Source organism: Physeter macrocephalus, chromosome 2 (assembly GCF_002837175.3).
Source record: "Physeter macrocephalus isolate SW-GA chromosome 2, ASM283717v5, whole genome shotgun sequence".
Classification (NCBI taxonomy): Eukaryota; Metazoa; Chordata; class Mammalia; order Artiodactyla; family Physeteridae; genus Physeter; species Physeter macrocephalus.
Genome location: NC_041215.1, coordinates 11411167 through 11425919, shown reverse-complemented (window position 1 = coordinate 11425919; position 14753 = coordinate 11411167). Strand labels below are relative to the sequence as shown.

Genomic DNA, 14753 nt, shown 5'->3' with positions numbered 1-14753 from the left:
AGGCTGTATGTCAGCGCCGCACGACGCTGCGCCCGCCGGATGACGTTGTGGCGGTGCCGCAGGAGGACTGAGAGCTGCGTTTACAGTGATTGTGGATTGGGTTCTGGCCAGTCCGGCACCCGATTGGCCAGTGGCGGCCTGGCCGCTGGTCGTCGAGGCCGCTCCGGAGGCGGTGAGGGTGGCAAGTTGGTGCCGGAAAGGCGCCACGTTGCGCGGGCTTGGAGGGCTTCCCCCAAGGGAGGGTCCGGGCCCCGCCGCAAGCCGCCCTCGAGGGCGAGAGAATGGGCGGGTATCGCTTGGGAGGTTTACAGCATTTCGTTTTCTTGCTGAGTCACGTCCTAAGGCGGAAGGAAGCCTGCAGATGCCCTGCCCTGAGAGGGGATAGCGAGGCAAACCTTATCATCTCGGCCGGGAGGGCTCTTTTTCTGGGGTCTGAATGTCTGATACATCAGGCCTTCGACATTTGAAACAACTGGTTTGTCACCGCGGAGACCTCAGTTTCCCTGGGACTCAAGGTTTAGTAAGCCGCGGCTGCCCTTTTGTAATCTTTACCTCGCTGGATTTTGTGAGAATGCAATGACCTTGGAAAACAAGGTATGAGCTAGTCTTCTCCGTTTACGTTGCATTCCATCCTCAGAGTGGCTTCCCTGACTCAGCAACCCACCAGAATGGTCCCGGGCCCTGCTGCAGACGTACTAAGTCAGAGTTTTGGGGAGTAGGACTGGGGCATCTCCGGGTCAAAAACGTTCCACAGGTGATTCTAATGCCAGGTCAGGGCTGGAAGCCTGATAGGTTACTGGGCAAGACTGGCACTGACCTGGTAATGTCTCGGAGAACGCTTTGTTCCTGGCTGGGATTTGGTGAGTATCAGTTAGGTGGAAAAGCCTGCCTTTTAAAAAGATCTCTCATTTCTTTGCCTAGCAGGTCACACACTGGGCCAGTGACTGACCCTGGGCCTTCACGTGCTGCAGGAGGAATGGTGGCCAAGGGCAGACTGCTTGGGTAAGCATGGACTTCCAGGCTTCTTGGGACTGCTGTAATGGGGCCACCCAAAGAATGCCAACTCAAGAGCCTTAGGCTCTGCTGCCTCAGGAAAACCTCCAGAGCCAGTGTGTTTATCTGGAGAATACACACAGGTACATATGTGTGGACACCTTAACAGTGTTGAAGGAGGAATGGAAGTGACTTTTGAGTACCTGGCACCAAACAGATGTGATGGTGGTCACTGTCCTATTCAGAGCCTGCGGGCTAGCCATGGAGAAGATCATGGCCTTCCTTCTCTTACCACCAGAACTGCCTCCCCGTCTGCATGTTCCTCTCACTCCCTGGTCTCCCCCAAGTGAGAAGTATTGATGGAGGAGAAAATGAATGCAGGTTTTGAATTGTTTCTGTGGAATTTAGGGAGAGGGATGCGGCACCTGAAGCTCTGGGTTAGTATGAAGATGGAGAAGGGACTTGGGCTGCAGCGTTCCCAGGAGGGCCCTCATGCTGGAGAAGGTTCATGTTGGAACTGCAACTGCAACTGCTGTTTGGTGGGAAAACATCCATTCTTTCCCCTCAAGGGTTGACTCCAGCCCCTTCCAGAAGCCTCCTGAGTCACCAACCCCAGGTTCTCCAGAGTGGCTGTGTCCTGGGCTCCCTGGTGCTGCTTAGGTACAGGCCCTGCCCAACTGACTGCAGATTCCTCTGGTGCTGGAGTTTACCCACCACCTCCTTTCTCCAGTCTTGCACTTCTGGAGGCAGGGACTGGATTCATTTTGCCAAAATTTACGAGCACTTAGCTAGGGAGGGTCTGGGACTTGATAGCAAATAAGATGCAATTCTTGCCCCAGGCCATCAGACTAGTGGAGGAGATGGGCCCTCAGCCTGAGGTGTCAGCTGGGGAGTGCAGGAGGTGGTGGGAACCACAACCAAAGCAGAAGCTGCCATACTGTGGCTGTGCATGGCCCATGTGCTCATGCTGGCTGCTTTGTGGAGAGAGAAGTCCTGAAAGTTTGGTGGGAGCTACTGAAGTGATGTGAATATCAGGTTTTTAGAATCACTACCTGCAAAGCAGGGGAACTTACTTGGAATTGAAATGGGGACCAGGTGGGAGGCTGTTGGGAAGGTTTGCATTGATGTGACTGCCCATGCAGTGAGGGAGTTGGGAAAAGGCACATGGTGAGTGTGCAGGATGCCTGTCCACCGTGAGTGTTTAAAAGAATGCCAGGAGAAGAAGGTCACTTCCAGAGTACCCGACAATTCCAGGAAATTCTGGCACTTGTTTGCATGCATTCTTCCTCAAACCTGTGAGGAAACAGATGGACTGAGGCACAGCCTGGGGCTCTCAATTCAAGTTTGCATGAAAGCCAGCCTGGAAGGGACTTTGGGGTGGGGAGTCACAGGGAAAGGCTGGGACAGGGAAATCGAGGTCCCGAGCGGGTGAGACAAATGTGGGGTCACGTGGCTGGGTAGAGTGGGGCATGAAGAGTACCTAGTCCTTTCCTGTCACCTTGGAGCATGTGCTCTGCTGTGTGCGGGAGTGCTGAGCGCCCACCACACTCAGAAGCCAAGTGGACCAGGTGTCTCGGTCTGCTTGGGCTGACCTAGCAGAACACCACAGACCAGGCAGCTTCTGAAAGCTGGAAATCTGAGATTGGGGTGCCAGCAGGGTTCTGGTTAAGTCTCTCTTCCTGGTGCAGAGATGGCTGCCTTCTTGCAGTGTCCTCATATGGAGGAGAGAGTTAGCTCTCTGGTCTCTTCCTCTTATAAGGGCACCAATCCTACTGGGGGGACCCTACCCTCACCACCTCATCTAATCCAAATCACCACCCAAAGGGCCCACCTCCTGACACCATCTCATGGGGGGGTTAGGGCTTCAATGTGTGAATGGGGAAGGGGGCGTGGGATGGCCTCAAATGGTCAGTCCACAGCACCAGGTTTGCAGTCCCCTGGAAGTCAGCTTCCCACTCAATGCTGTAGTCCAGCACCCTAGCCATGGGGCCAGGCCTCACCAGAGACACCCACCAGGGTCCTGGCTGTGGACTCTGTCCTCACCCATCTGAGAGCCTTGTGGGCTCACCCCTGCAGCCTCTTTCTGGATGTGGGGTGGAGCTACTCTGACCACATCCTGCCCTGGTGCGGGTTGCTGTGTGCCGCCATAGGAGCTGGGCTGCGTGGCCACTCTGGTCCTGGCACCAACCGCTGACCAGCACGTGTGTGTCTGCAGCCTGCTCTGGCAGCGTGTGGTGACAGGGGCTGCCCTTGAGAGCCGCCGCCAAGTGTATATGTCCTCCCGGCGGGCTGATTGCAACAGAGCCTCACTCACTCGAGTGCACCGGCAGACCTACGCACGCCTCTACCCTGTGCTCCTGGTCAAGCAGGATGGTTCCACCATCCACATCCGCTACCGGGAGCCTCGACGGATGCTCACAGTAAGCTTCCTTCCCCGACACTCCCCTGCGGTGCAGGTCTTGGAGGACTTAGCCTGTAGTAACTGCTTCTCCAGGGGTTCATGGGGTCAGAACCCACCATCGCTGGACTGGGGAGGGAGGGCGAGTCATGGGTCAGAATTGTTTGAGGAGAGGGTGGAGGGTGACCCGGAGCTCACTCCACACACCAAGATTAGAAAGCAATAGTGAGCTGTGTGTTTGAAAAAATATCACATCTTGGGAAAACAAGCAGAAAAAGTTTTTAAAAAAATAAAAGCTTCAAAGGGAGAGAAAACCCAACAGAACACATAAGACCTAAACTGTGTGGTAGATGATAACAAGGTGAAGTGGAGACCCTGGAGAACATCCTGGTACCCTCCACCTGAGCCATGTACACATCCCTTCCTCCCCGCAGATGCCCGTGGACCTGGACTCTCTGTCCCCAGAGGAGAGGCGTGCACGGTTCCGGAAACGAGAGGCCCAGGTCAAAGAGAAGGAGGAGGAGGAGCCAGAGCTTGGTGACGACTTTGATGTGGAGCAGTACAAGCAGTTTTGGACCAAAAAGTGATGGTGCCTGGAAGCTGCTCTGACCGAGGGGGATACTATGGAGCAGGGAGGGGCATGTGTTTTTAAATCATGTGTTCACGAAGCTGTGTCCATCTTGTCCTTCCTTTTCATGTGCCCTAGCCTGGAGGGTCTCTACAACTGAGCTGAATGGAGGGCTTAGAATCAGGTCAGTTGTGGTTTTAGGATGAGGTCCAAAGGGCATGTGATCCTTCAACAGTACCGAGGTCATGGGTGCTCTTCCTACTGCAGGGAAGCCTGGCCACTGCTGTACCTGCCCCTCTGGGTCCTGGAGCCCCCTTGGTTCTAGCGCTGCCTTCAGCCTCAGGGCACCAGGGACTCTCCTGGGGGAGCACAGTGGCCACCAAGAGTAGGTGGGAGGAGCAGGGTGTCTGGGATCCAAGGACATCTGCACCTAGCCTACAGCTGGCCTGCCCTACCCCTCACCAGGGCTCCCTCAGCCCTACCCAGCACGCAGTGGGAAGGTGCTCCCCATCAAAGGGCCCAAAGGGACTGGCTGCTCCCCTTTGTTAACGCCACTGAGGTCTGCAGTGCATTGTAGCTACAATCTGCTAGGCCTTCCAGTTGACTGCTGCCTTTCTGCTCCAGGGGTTGATTTTACCCTGGCAGCCTTCCTGCAAGACCCAAGGGAGCAATTCCCAGCCTTTTTAAGGCAGCTGACCCGGCCCAGGCCTGGGGCTGCTTTTCATTAGGTCCTTGGTTGTCAGGCTCCTTTTCATAAACCTGAGGGCCAGTTGTAGAGCACTGTCATATAGTAGATGGTGGGGACGGCATTCTGTTCATGACCTGGGAGGCAGGAGCCAGCAGCCTGTGGGAGATGAACCCTGTACCTTATCTCTAGATCAGAAGGCCAACCCCTTCTGGTCCACTCACCACACCAGCACTGTACAGCTGCACGGGGACATCCACTGCACTGCCCTGCACTGTACAGCTGCACTCCCCACCCACCACCCCCCTGCCCCCACGGCAGCTGTCCACTCCAGGCCCTGCCAACCTGGCTTGCTCAAGGATGCCCCCGGCAGCTGTCAGGCAAGTGAGGGATTCCCCGAGAAAGCAGGTTCAGAGGAAGGCCAGGTGAAAGGCCTCTTCTCAATTCCCTGCCAGCCCATCAGGGGAACTCACTGAGTAACCTGCAGGAGGGCAGTGTCTTGTGAAAAGACTAATACAAAGGGCGTACAGAATAACACTCTTGACACCTTGTTGTAAATTCCTCAGAGAACATTTCACCCTACGGTTTCAATTCAGCAGGGGTCGGCTAATAGAGTGGCACCCCTCCACTCACTAGCACCGTTATCACTGAATCTGGTCTGGTTCGCTGTGGTATAAACGGAACGCGCTTGCCCTACAACTAGCTCAATTTACGTCGGATACTGAGCCATCACTTGACAGCAGCAATGACCGAAACGGTGCCGAATGAGAAGCATCTGCCAACACTTTGTGGGTGACTGAGGCGTTCTCTGCGCTGTCTGGGGAACGAACGCGATGAGGTGTGCTTGAATGCTTCCTTGGGAACGGACACAGCCGGTACCCCCGAGGGCGGAGGACGAGCGGTGCAGGCGCGACCTGACCTTGGCGGCTCCCTGTCTCTGGGGCAGCCTGCTACCTGATAGAAACCTCAAGCAGCTATAGCCGGGAAACTTAGTGCAGGTTTGCAGACGTCTCTCCAGCGCCTGCCCCTCTGCCGGCACAGCCAAGGGAACACGGCACACAATGGGAACAGTGACTCTGGAGCGTCACTCACATAATGTGACTTCTAATAACGGCTGTCCTGTCACTGGGGTGCCCGGGTCCAGCCTCCGCACCTTTGCCAGTGCCACCGCTGGGGCCGCGGCAGTGCGCAGGCGCTCGGGGGCCGGCACTTAGGCACAGGCGCGCCAGGGCGGGACACCTTCGGGAGTTGAGCGGGGAACAGAGCGCAAGCGCACGGGTTTGGCGCGGGCGTGACGTCACCGCGTGCGACGCGTGAGTGTGAGCGGGGACCTGTGGGGCCTGGGTACCGGGAAGTCGGGAGGTTGAGGACTGCTTATTACCATGTTCGGCTCCAGCCGGGGCGGCGTGCGCGGCGGGCAGGACCAGTTCAGCTGGGAGGATGTGAAGACTGATAAGCAGAGGGAGAACTACCTGGGTGAGCGGGGCGCAGGGACCGGGGGCTCGCGGGCTGGGGGCGCGCCGACCCTCGGGCCGTGCCGAGCACTCGGCGTTCCGTTCCCTGCAGGCAACTCGCTGATGGCCCCGGTGGGCCGCTGGCAGAAGGGCCGTGACCTCACCTGGTACGCCAAGGGCCGGGCGCACAGCGCGGGTCTGAGCCGGGAGCAGGAGCTGGCGGCTGTGAGGCAGGCGGAGCAGGAGGCGCTCATGGCAGCGCTGTGAGTGCGCCTTGAGAGCTTGGGCCGGGGTGGGGGTGGGGGGGCGGGGAGGGTGTTGGTTTACCTCCTGGTGGGGGCGCGGCAGGGGCAGGGGCCGAGGCGAGGTCCGCAGCTCCCTGAAGCTCACGCGCGGCCCCCGCAGAGGCTACAAGAACGTAAGGAAGCAGCCCACCGGCCTGAGCAAGGAGGTGAGAGGTGGGCCCTCCTGGAGTGCGGGGGCGGGATTGGGAGGGGGCTGACCCCGCGCTGCGGTGAGCACTTGCACTCCCCCCACCCCAACAGGACTTTGTCGAAGTCTGTAAGCGGGAAGGAGGCGACCCCGAGAAGGGAGTGGACCGGCTCCTGGGCCTGGGGAGCTCCAGGTGCGGGGCCGGAGGGTCCTTGGGGGCCCCAGAAATCGCAAGGGCGTGGCTCCTCGGGGCTCCGCACTGTCAGCCGCCCAGGTGGACGCTAGCACGGGTCGTCTGGGCGCACCACTTCTCTAGGGAGGCCTGGGGATGGGGGGCGGTCCTCGCCGTGGGTATGTGTGGGGGGGTGTATCTCACCATGGGGGGATCTCACCCACGTCCCCGCAGTGGCTCTGCAGGGCGAGTGGCGCTGTCCCGGGAAGACAAAGAGGCTGCTAAGCTGGGGCTTTCAGTGTTTACGGTAACTAACCCCAAACATCCTGGTTTCCCATGGTGGGGTGGGGGGCGGTCTGAGTGCCTCTTCCTGTTGAGGGCCATGGGGCAGGCCGTCTCTCCTTGGGGATACCCTCCCAGCTTCTGGCTGGTTCTCGCCGGTCGGTAGGGGCGCGCCCCGCACACCCCCTGAGTGGCTTTTCTTGGCAGCACCACCGCGTGGAGAGCAGTCGGACAGGGACCTCCCCGGCCTCAGCCAAAAAGAAGCCTCGGTCAGAGGAGAAGGTGGAGCCGGGGTAAGGCCTCCAAGGGCACAGAAGTCACTGTTTTCTCAGCATGCTGGCTGCTTCTCCAGTCAGTGAACTCCCCAGCTCCAGCCCCTTTTTTCTTTTGAGGAGTCTCTGGAGATCCTGAGCCCTGGGGCGGTCTCATGACTGCCTACCAACCCCCAGCAGGGTCAGGGGCCCTGGAGGAGGATGCTCAGACATGGGCCACTTGTGTGAGGGTCTGGGGAGCACAGGAGGGGGTCACCACCCGGCTCCAAGAGTGCAGGGGCATCCCAATGGGAGGGCTGGAAGGAACCATGAGATTGTCAGGTGCTGCCCTACAGACCTTTCTGCCGTGGTTGGAATGTGTCTTGTGATGCCCACCATGGTAGCCACTGGCAACACATGGTACTGAGGAGTTTCCTTTAGTGATTTGAGGTTGAAATGACTACACATGGTCAGTAGCTACTGTGGTGGCCCCACCCCCGGCTAGACCCCCAAAACCCCAGAGGCTCCTGGCGCTCTTTATCACCCTTTGCAGCCCTGAAAGCCACAGGAAGAGCAGGAAAGAGAAGAAAAAGAAGAAGAGGCACAAGAAAGAGAAGAGGAGGAAAGAAAAGGAGCACGGGAGGGGACCGGATTCCTCACAGCCCCCTGCTCCCATCCAGTAGGTGCAGCTGCCTGGGGATGGAGACGGAGTGCTGGGCAGGCAGGGGCCCTCACACCAGGTGTCCCCTGGTCTCCCTTAGGCATGACTCAGACTCCTCGCCTTGCTGCAAGAGGAAGCGCAGGCATGACTGCGACTGAGGCCCAGGGACCTGGAGGGCTGGCCTGTGGGGGTCACCCCAGGTCCCCAAAGAGGCTTAGTTGTGGCCAAGTGTGGCTACTTCTATTCTTCTTTGTGTTGACTCATTCTTTGTACTTAAATAAACTTATTTTAAGTGGAAAGTGGCTCATACTAAAGGGAAGGTTGTTGTCATGTGTCACAATAGAAAGTGATGTGTGAAAATGGTAAATCTCTTGCGTTCCAGCAAGACTACCTGCAAGCCCATTGGGAGGGGTACTGTCCTTTTGGTGGTCAGCATCCTGGGGTCCCATGTTGGCCTGGTCCCCTGCATCAACTTCAGGTGTACCAAGATCCCTGGGTCGTGTGTGGCCAGCAGGGAGGGCAGAGGGGCCAGAGTGCTCAGCTGCAGGTAGGTGAGCATGCTAGAAGGGGCAGCCTGGGCATTTAGATCATGGGGAGCTGGACTTGTACCTGGAGCCACTCTTGTCTCCCCAGGCCACCAAGGGACCTCTTAACCACTGTCTCACCCCCACCCCCTTTGCGTGCTACAACAGCACTTGGCTCCCTCCCCCCGCCCCCCATCTCCAAGGCTGGGAGGCATACATACAACCTGGCCCTCCACAGAAAAAGTGAAAACTAAACATCTTACAACCACATTGGAATAAAAACAAAACCCAGACCGGATTCATTATTGAGGTTCTTGTTTTGCTTCTGATTTTCAAAGAAATGAGAGCTGAAGGCAATTCTGTCTTCAGAGCACTCAGCACTGGTTTTCAACCTGTTAGAGCAGATCATTATTTATGGTGGGGCAGCCTGCCTTCTGGGGGAAAGGACAGGACCTTCGCCTGCCAATGCCTGCATCCAGTTGGGGGAACAAGGGTGCCAAGAAGGGCTCCAGGTCAGAGGGACAACCCCTGCAAAAGTGGGACGGGATCTATGGCACAGGTGCACAAAGCACCCAGCCAGGCATGGGTCAATCACTGTGGCAGTGACATGGAGCTTGGTCAGGGGTTCCTGCCCCTCCAGAGGACAAGCTGGCTGGCTTGGGGGGTACCACAGAGGGTGGATGTTAGGAAGGGTGGGGGGTTTCCTCCACATACCACCTGGCCCTAGCCTTTTGGGTATACTCCATATGGTGACCCTGCCGTCCCTTTCACAACCAGGCATTGCCAAGACTGGGACCAGGGGGCTGGACTGCCAGCATGAGACCAATGAGGTGGTCACCACAAGGGCACTGGGACATACCCACACCCACCCATGGGAAAGTGAAGCGGTGGGGGAGGGGGGCAGGGAGACAAGGGTGGGGTGGCAGGGAAGGGATGGGCAGAGAGAGGGAACGGGGCAAGTCAGAGCAATGCTGCCATCCCTAAGTGAGGAGGAAGCAGCTGTCCCTGCCCAGCTTCCAAGAGGCAGACTGTTAGGGGCACCCAAAAATGGGAGAGCCATGAAATAGTTAAGAGATTTTATTCTAATAGCTGTAATTACAGTGCTTGTTTGTCGAAATGAAAACTGAAAACAAGTATACAAAACAGTTGATTACTAATTGTGTATTGAAAGCAGTAAGAGGTTCCACGACACCAAATAAACCAGTTCTGAGGTTTTCCCCAAGATAAAGTTTAACAGCTCCAGCTTCTTCATTGTTTATCAAAATACAAAAGAAAAAAGTAGAAGTTATCATTTTTCGATGGCAAATCTGACCCTTGCAGGCTGAGGGAGTGAAAGCACACGTAGACAGGGGCTCCGAGGGGCTGGGGCTCAAGGATGACCACCCGCGCTCCTGCTGGTGAGACCCCAGAGAGCCCGGAGCAGGCAAGCAAGGGGACTGCAGGGCTCCCACTCCAACCAGAGCGTTCCAACCAAAGTGCCCATGCTGACCCAAGAAAAGGCTGGGGTTCCTCCAAGGGGTCTGAGAGCGGTGGCTGCAGCCTCCAGCCCATCTCCTAGGCAGCCATGTAAGCACAGATACAAGCACAAACGCTATGGGATGTGGGATGACCCAAGACAGAGCAAATCACAGGGACCCTATTGTGACCATGCAGAATGGATCATAGCTGGTTCTGCCCCGTTTCACGTTCCCAACGGGAAACAGACCACTGGTGGACTGGACTCAGGCCATTACTGCAGAACCTACACTAGGCACATTTCTCCCTTCTGTGTGTTCAAGTGTTCTCCTTATCTTGTATTTGTAACTATTTTAAAAAATGCACTGAGTTTGGGTTAAAAACCAACCACCAAAATGGATCTCAACACAGATGTAAAGCCCTGAAGAGGAACATCGGGCTTTTCTGACACAGCGACTCCTGGATGACCCGTGTGCCTAAAATCCCTTCTCAGTACTAAACAGTGGGTTGATTTTCTTTTTACAATAAAAAAAGCTGAGTAATATTGCATAGGAGTACCAGAAACTGCCTCATTGGAAACAAAAACTATTTACATTAAATAAAAACCCAGTTGCAGGCTGCGTCTGCACATTTACAGCATGGTGAAGCACACTGTGACCGACCATGGAGACAGCTTCTGGCACTCACACCACAGGGGCACGTTTGCCACATGAGAGTAAAGCGAGGGCAGAAGGAGGGAGTGTGAGGGGAGGAGAGAGGAGTACAGCTCACTTCTGGTTCCGGAGCTGATTGGACAGCCAGTCCAGTCCCTCATAGAGCCCGTCCCCGCTGGTGGCACAGGTGGCCTGAATGTACCAGTTCCTGTGGCGCAGAGAGTGCAGACCCAGCTTGTCCGTGATCTCAGCTGCATTCATGGCATTGGGGAGGTCCTAGGGGGGAGGGTAGCACAGCGGGCGTGGGTCAAGGGAACTGCATGGAACCCTCTCCACCTGACCTGTGACCCTCCCCTCGTCAGACCTCCATTGCTGAGAGGCTGGCTGCCTAACACGCACCCACCACCAGCACACACGGTGGCTCAGTCATGCATACCTGTTTGTTAGCAAACACGAGCAGAACGGCGTCCCTGAGCTCATCTTCTGCCAGCATCCTCATAAGCTCCTCTCGGGCCTCATTCACACGCTCTCTGTCATTACTGTCAACCACGAAGATGAGACCTGCATAGGGAACAGTAAGCATTAGTGCAGGTACCCGGGACACCCCCAAACTCTCCCAAAGGCCACAGCCCCCCTCCTGAGGGGTTGTAATGGGGTGGCCCAACCTCACCTTGTGTGTTCTGGAAGTAGTGGCGCCACAGAGGCCGGATCTTGTCCTGGCCGCCCACGTCCCACACAGTGAAGCTGATGTTCTTGTATTCCACAGTTTCCACGTTGAAGCCTGGAGGAGACCCAGTGTGAGGCTCTCCCCAGGGCTACCACTACCCCCTAGCCTCCCAAGGCCCAGCCTCCTCACCTATAGTGGGAATGGTGGTCACGATTTCACCCAGCTTCAGTTTGTACAGGATGGTGGTCTTTCCCGCAGCATCTAGGCCCACCATGAGAATGCTCATTTCTTTTTTGCTAAAAAGGCCCTTGAAGAGGTTTGCAAAGATATGCCCCACGCTGTAGACCCGTGGGAGCAACACTGGCCAGAGAAACACTGGGCGGCCGCAGCACAGCTGCTGCTCAGAGGCAGGTGCTGGTTTCGCTCTACGAGAAGTTTTAAAATGTTTCACTGCCATCCAAAGACCACGTGAGGATGAAAATGTCCTTCCTTTTCTTACGTAATGTGAAAAAGAGAAACCTTTCTTTACCCCAAAAACACTTGGTGTACCTGGCAAAAAGCGGTTTCAAATAAAAGTTCCATAAAAGACCCCAGAGATAGAGCCCTGGGCCAGGTCGGAGCCCTGCCCTGGTCCTAGCTCAGCGGCCAAGGAATCCTAGGAGTGTCATCCCGTTTCCATCAGCTGTGACACTAGGGTGGGAACAATTGCCCCTCCATGTTCTAAGCCAGGATTGTTGTGAAGATCACCTGAGATGATAGGAAAGCCCTGCCCAGCCAGTCTTCATGAGAAAGGAGCAATGTCCAAACCCAGCGGCCCCCAAGGGGGCACCATGATCACGATGCTGCAAAACTGGATTGAAAACCTGTCACAGCCAGACCGCCTTCCCTCAGGTAAGCTTCATCCACTTCTCAAATGACCAGGCTGTCGCCACCCTGCCTGGGAAGGATCAGGAAGGGAAATGAGAAGGGGAGAGATGTTTTTCTTCATTCTGTCTCTCCCATCCTGAGAAAAGCTTCAAGCCAGGAGGGGATGGAGGAGCCCACCATCCCTCCCCCTACTCACCCCCATGGGTCTTGGCTCCCAGTTTCCCATGGGGTGGACGGCCCCAGGAATCCCAGGCTGAAGTTGATTGGCAGCCCCTCAGCCCTGCCTTTGCCCACACTCCGCTATTTTGATCCAGAGGCCATGGCTGTGGCTCTGCCTCTCTCGACAGCCACGGGTTCTTCTAGGCCACAACATCGCGGAGCTGGTGACAGGCAGGGCAAAGGAAGCCCACACTCCTTCAGGGAACTGTCTTTTGTGCAAAGGGGGAAACAGAGGCCCTGAGGGGGGCAGGCCAGGTGGCAGCGGAGATCAGATGAGGACAGAGCACTGGCCCAGGTGTCAAAAGACCTGGGCTTGTATCCCAGCCTCATTCCGTGCCATCTTCCTTGTCTGGGCCTCAATTTGCCACGTCCCTGAAAGAGATCGTGGTATCTGACCTGCGTAACACATAAGGTGGGTCTGGGGTCTGATCTGACGAGGGAGGTTGCTTTCGGACTTCCGGCAGACCCCGCTGGCTTGGAAGGAGCCAGAGCACTCTGCCTCTAAGTTGCTGTTCCTTTCATTTGTGGAGTTACCGACCTCTGAAGACACAGGCCTACTTTGCTCCCTAGGGCCCTGCGGCGGAGCTGGTGGCAGCGCCATGAGGGCTGGACAAATTCACATACTCTGGCAACTGATGGCCACCACACTACTGGAGGAAGGATATTTGTTGGGGTGCTTTTAAAAGAATATTATCTATAATTCTGACACCAATTACAATTTTGCATCCAGCCCCAATGTGTGTGTTTTTCCCCACACTAAGCAATTCTCCAACTGAGTGTCCTACATTCCAACTCAATGCTGACACTGTCTACTTGGAGATAGTGTCAGATTCCACAGGTTAAGGGCTGGGTCGCCCATGACTGACCCCCACCCCCCAAATTCAGAAGCCAACCACAAGTTCAGGTTGTTACCTGTGCTCCTGACCAGAGGTTCCAGTGACCCCCTCCTAATTTGCTAGAGCAGCTCACAGAACCCAGAGGAACATTTTACTTACTAGACTACCACCCACCATGAGAATGCGCATTTCTTTTTTGCCAAAAAGGCCCTTGAAGAGGTTTGCAAAGATATTCCCCATGCTGTAGACTGGTGGGAGCAACAATGGCCAGAGAAACCTGCAGATACAAGGAGTCCTTGTGTCTCTTTCTGTGCTGACCAGGGCCAGCAAAGCAGGAGCAGCTCAGAGACAGACAGACTCACCCACAGACAGACAGATGGACATCCTGCCATCTCTCCTGAAAACTCACAAGGCGTAAGCTGATGCCCTGAAATCACCCTTAGAAGGGAGAGAATGGGAATCTTAGAACAGGGCTGACTGGATTTTGAAGCAGCTGCTGCCATTATCTCAGGAAGTGACACCCAAGGCCTCAGGGTAACTTACTCTAAGTCCTACAACCTGCCACTGTGGAGTGCAATGTCCAACATGCGTGGAGAGGTGTGGCTTTCAAATGAATGCTAGATTCTCCATAATCTAATACAGAGCTTTTCAAGGGGCCAGAAACAACCACCCCAAGGCCCTACCATGTCTCCCAACTGCTCCAAGTCTCAGTGAAAAACAGTCCAATGTTAAGGGAACTAACACACGAGAAGCTAGGAGGGCCCATGGCAGAGACCAAAAGCCAACCTTTCCCAACACGCTGAGAGCTTAGCACACCCTGCAAGCAGGACCGGTGGAGTGAGAACACCTGGGCTCTAAGGCAGCACACCAGGGCATTCAGTTTAAGGGTGAGCCCACAGCAATGACCCTGGGGAGCCTGCCAGGGGACACTTTCCCAAGAGCTGTGGTCAGTGCTGTCCCAGAGAGGAGAAGGCCTGTGTGGTGCAGCAACATGCTTGTACGAGAACACGTGTGCTGTGTTTGGGCTCCCACCAGGCTCTCCTCACTCAGCAGGGCAGAAACACTAGGATACCACTGAGCTGGCTGGACCCGAGGTCAGAAACCAGGCCCAGACACCCAGACCTGTAGGAAGGGACAAGTGACCACAGCTGTGGGAGAGTGAGGCTCACGGAGGAGGGGATCTTCTGTCCCAAAAGGCACCCAAGGCACCAGAGCTGCCCAGGCCTGGCCTCTCCATGCTCAGTACTCTCCTCCTTCAACTGTTTTATTTCCAAACAAGGCCTTAGGAAAAAACGGTCACTTTCTCAAATGCTTAGGAATCTGGACTTTAAAAAAAAATTAATTAATTAATTAATGGCTGAGGTGGGTCTTTGTTGCTGTGCGTGGGCTTCTCACTGCGGTGGCTTCTCTTGTTGCAGAGCATGGGCTCTAGGCATGTGGGCTTCAGTAGTTGTGGCTCGCAGGCTCTAGAGCACAGACTCAGTAGTTGTGGCGCACAGGCTTAGCTGCTCCGCAGCATGTGGGATCTTCCTGACCAGGGCTCGAACCCGTGTCCCCTGCATTGGCAGGTGGATTCTTAACCACTGCGCCACCAGGGAAGCTAGGAATCTGGACTTTTGGCACCTAAGGTGAAGCC

The 14753-nt window shown here is 55.9% G+C and overlaps 3 protein-coding genes across 12 annotated transcripts; 2 read left to right on the top strand and 1 right to left on the bottom strand.

Annotated features, from left to right (window-relative positions):
* The first annotated feature begins 22 nt into the window (after positions 1-22).
* On the top strand, positions 23-4059 carry MRPL55 (mitochondrial ribosomal protein L55). 8 transcript variants are annotated; one of them, XM_055080293.1, is made up of 6 exons: positions 23-172; positions 925-1002; positions 1402-1430; positions 1563-1653; positions 3209-3413; positions 3826-4059. In XM_055080293.1, exons 2-6 carry the CDS (start codon positions 977-979, stop codon positions 3976-3978), a joined length of 504 nt encoding a protein of 167 aa, XP_054936268.1. In that variant the 5' UTR covers positions 23-172; positions 925-976; the 3' UTR covers positions 3979-4059. The 8 variants fall into 8 exon arrangements, with proteins under 8 accessions (XP_054936268.1, XP_023972113.1, XP_054936272.1 ...); XM_055080297.1 differs by having other exon boundaries at positions 49-172; positions 922-1002; XM_055080299.1 differs by lacking the exon at positions 23-172 and adding an exon at positions 394-594.
* A 1882-nt stretch (positions 4060-5941) lies between these two features.
* On the top strand, positions 5942-8196 carry C2H1orf35 (chromosome 2 C1orf35 homolog). 3 transcript variants are annotated; one of them, XM_007113912.3, is made up of 8 exons: positions 5942-6120; positions 6211-6361; positions 6447-6549; positions 6644-6723; positions 6937-7009; positions 7192-7277; positions 7789-7914; positions 7997-8196. In XM_007113912.3, the coding sequence occupies exons 1-8, from the start codon at positions 6027-6029 to the stop codon at positions 8052-8054; spliced, it is 771 nt and encodes a 256-aa protein (XP_007113974.1). In that variant the 5' UTR covers positions 5942-6026; the 3' UTR covers positions 8055-8196. The 3 variants fall into 3 exon arrangements, with proteins under 3 accessions (XP_007113974.1, XP_007113975.1, XP_028354213.1); XM_007113913.2 differs by having other exon boundaries at positions 5943-6120; positions 6504-6549; XM_028498412.2 differs by lacking the exons at positions 6447-6549; positions 6644-6723 and having other exon boundaries at positions 5943-6120.
* Positions 8197-9482: 1286 nt separating this feature from the next.
* LOC102987040 (ADP-ribosylation factor 1) lies at positions 9483-11667 on the bottom strand. The gene is made up of 4 exons (XM_024116293.1): positions 11385-11667; positions 11199-11309; positions 10965-11089; positions 9483-10804 (listed from the first exon to the last, which is right to left on the bottom strand). The coding sequence occupies exons 1-4, from the start codon at positions 11650-11652 to the stop codon at positions 10643-10645; spliced, it is 666 nt and encodes a 221-aa protein (XP_023972061.1). The 5' UTR covers positions 11653-11667; the 3' UTR covers positions 9483-10642.
* Between the last annotated feature and the right edge of the window lie 3086 nt (positions 11668-14753).

Excerpts from the sequence above, each read along its gene's own strand:
- LOC102987040 (XM_024116293.1), bottom strand. The coding sequence starts at position 11,652 with ATGGCAGTGAAACATTTTAAAACTTCTCGTAGAGCGAAACCAGCACCT. Across the intron at positions 11,090-11,198 it reads CTACTTCCAGAACACACAAG|GTCTCATCTTCGTGGTTGAC; the intron begins GTGAGGTTGGGC and ends TTCCCTATGCAG. Across the intron at positions 10,805-10,964 it reads TCGTGTTTGCTAACAAACAG|GACCTCCCCAATGCCATGAA; the intron begins GTATGCATGACT and ends CCTCCCCCCTAG.
- MRPL55 (XM_028498461.2), top strand. The coding sequence starts at position 1,502 with ATGTTGGAACTGCAACTGCAACTGCTGTTTGGTGGGAAAACATCCATT. Across the intron at positions 1,654-3,208 it reads GGCTCCCTGGTGCTGCTTAG|CCTGCTCTGGCAGCGTGTGG; the intron begins GTACAGGCCCTG and ends GTGTGTCTGCAG. Across the intron at positions 3,414-3,825 it reads AGCCTCGACGGATGCTCACA|ATGCCCGTGGACCTGGACTC; the intron begins GTAAGCTTCCTT and ends TCCTCCCCGCAG.
- C2H1orf35 (XM_007113912.3), top strand. The coding sequence starts at position 6,027 with ATGTTCGGCTCCAGCCGGGGCGGCGTGCGCGGCGGGCAGGACCAGTTC. Across the intron at positions 6,362-6,446 it reads GAGGCGCTCATGGCAGCGCT|GGGCAGGGGCCGAGGCGAGG; the intron begins GTGAGTGCGCCT and ends GGGGCGCGGCAG. Across the intron at positions 6,550-6,643 it reads CCACCGGCCTGAGCAAGGAG|GACTTTGTCGAAGTCTGTAA; the intron begins GTGAGAGGTGGG and ends CCACCCCAACAG.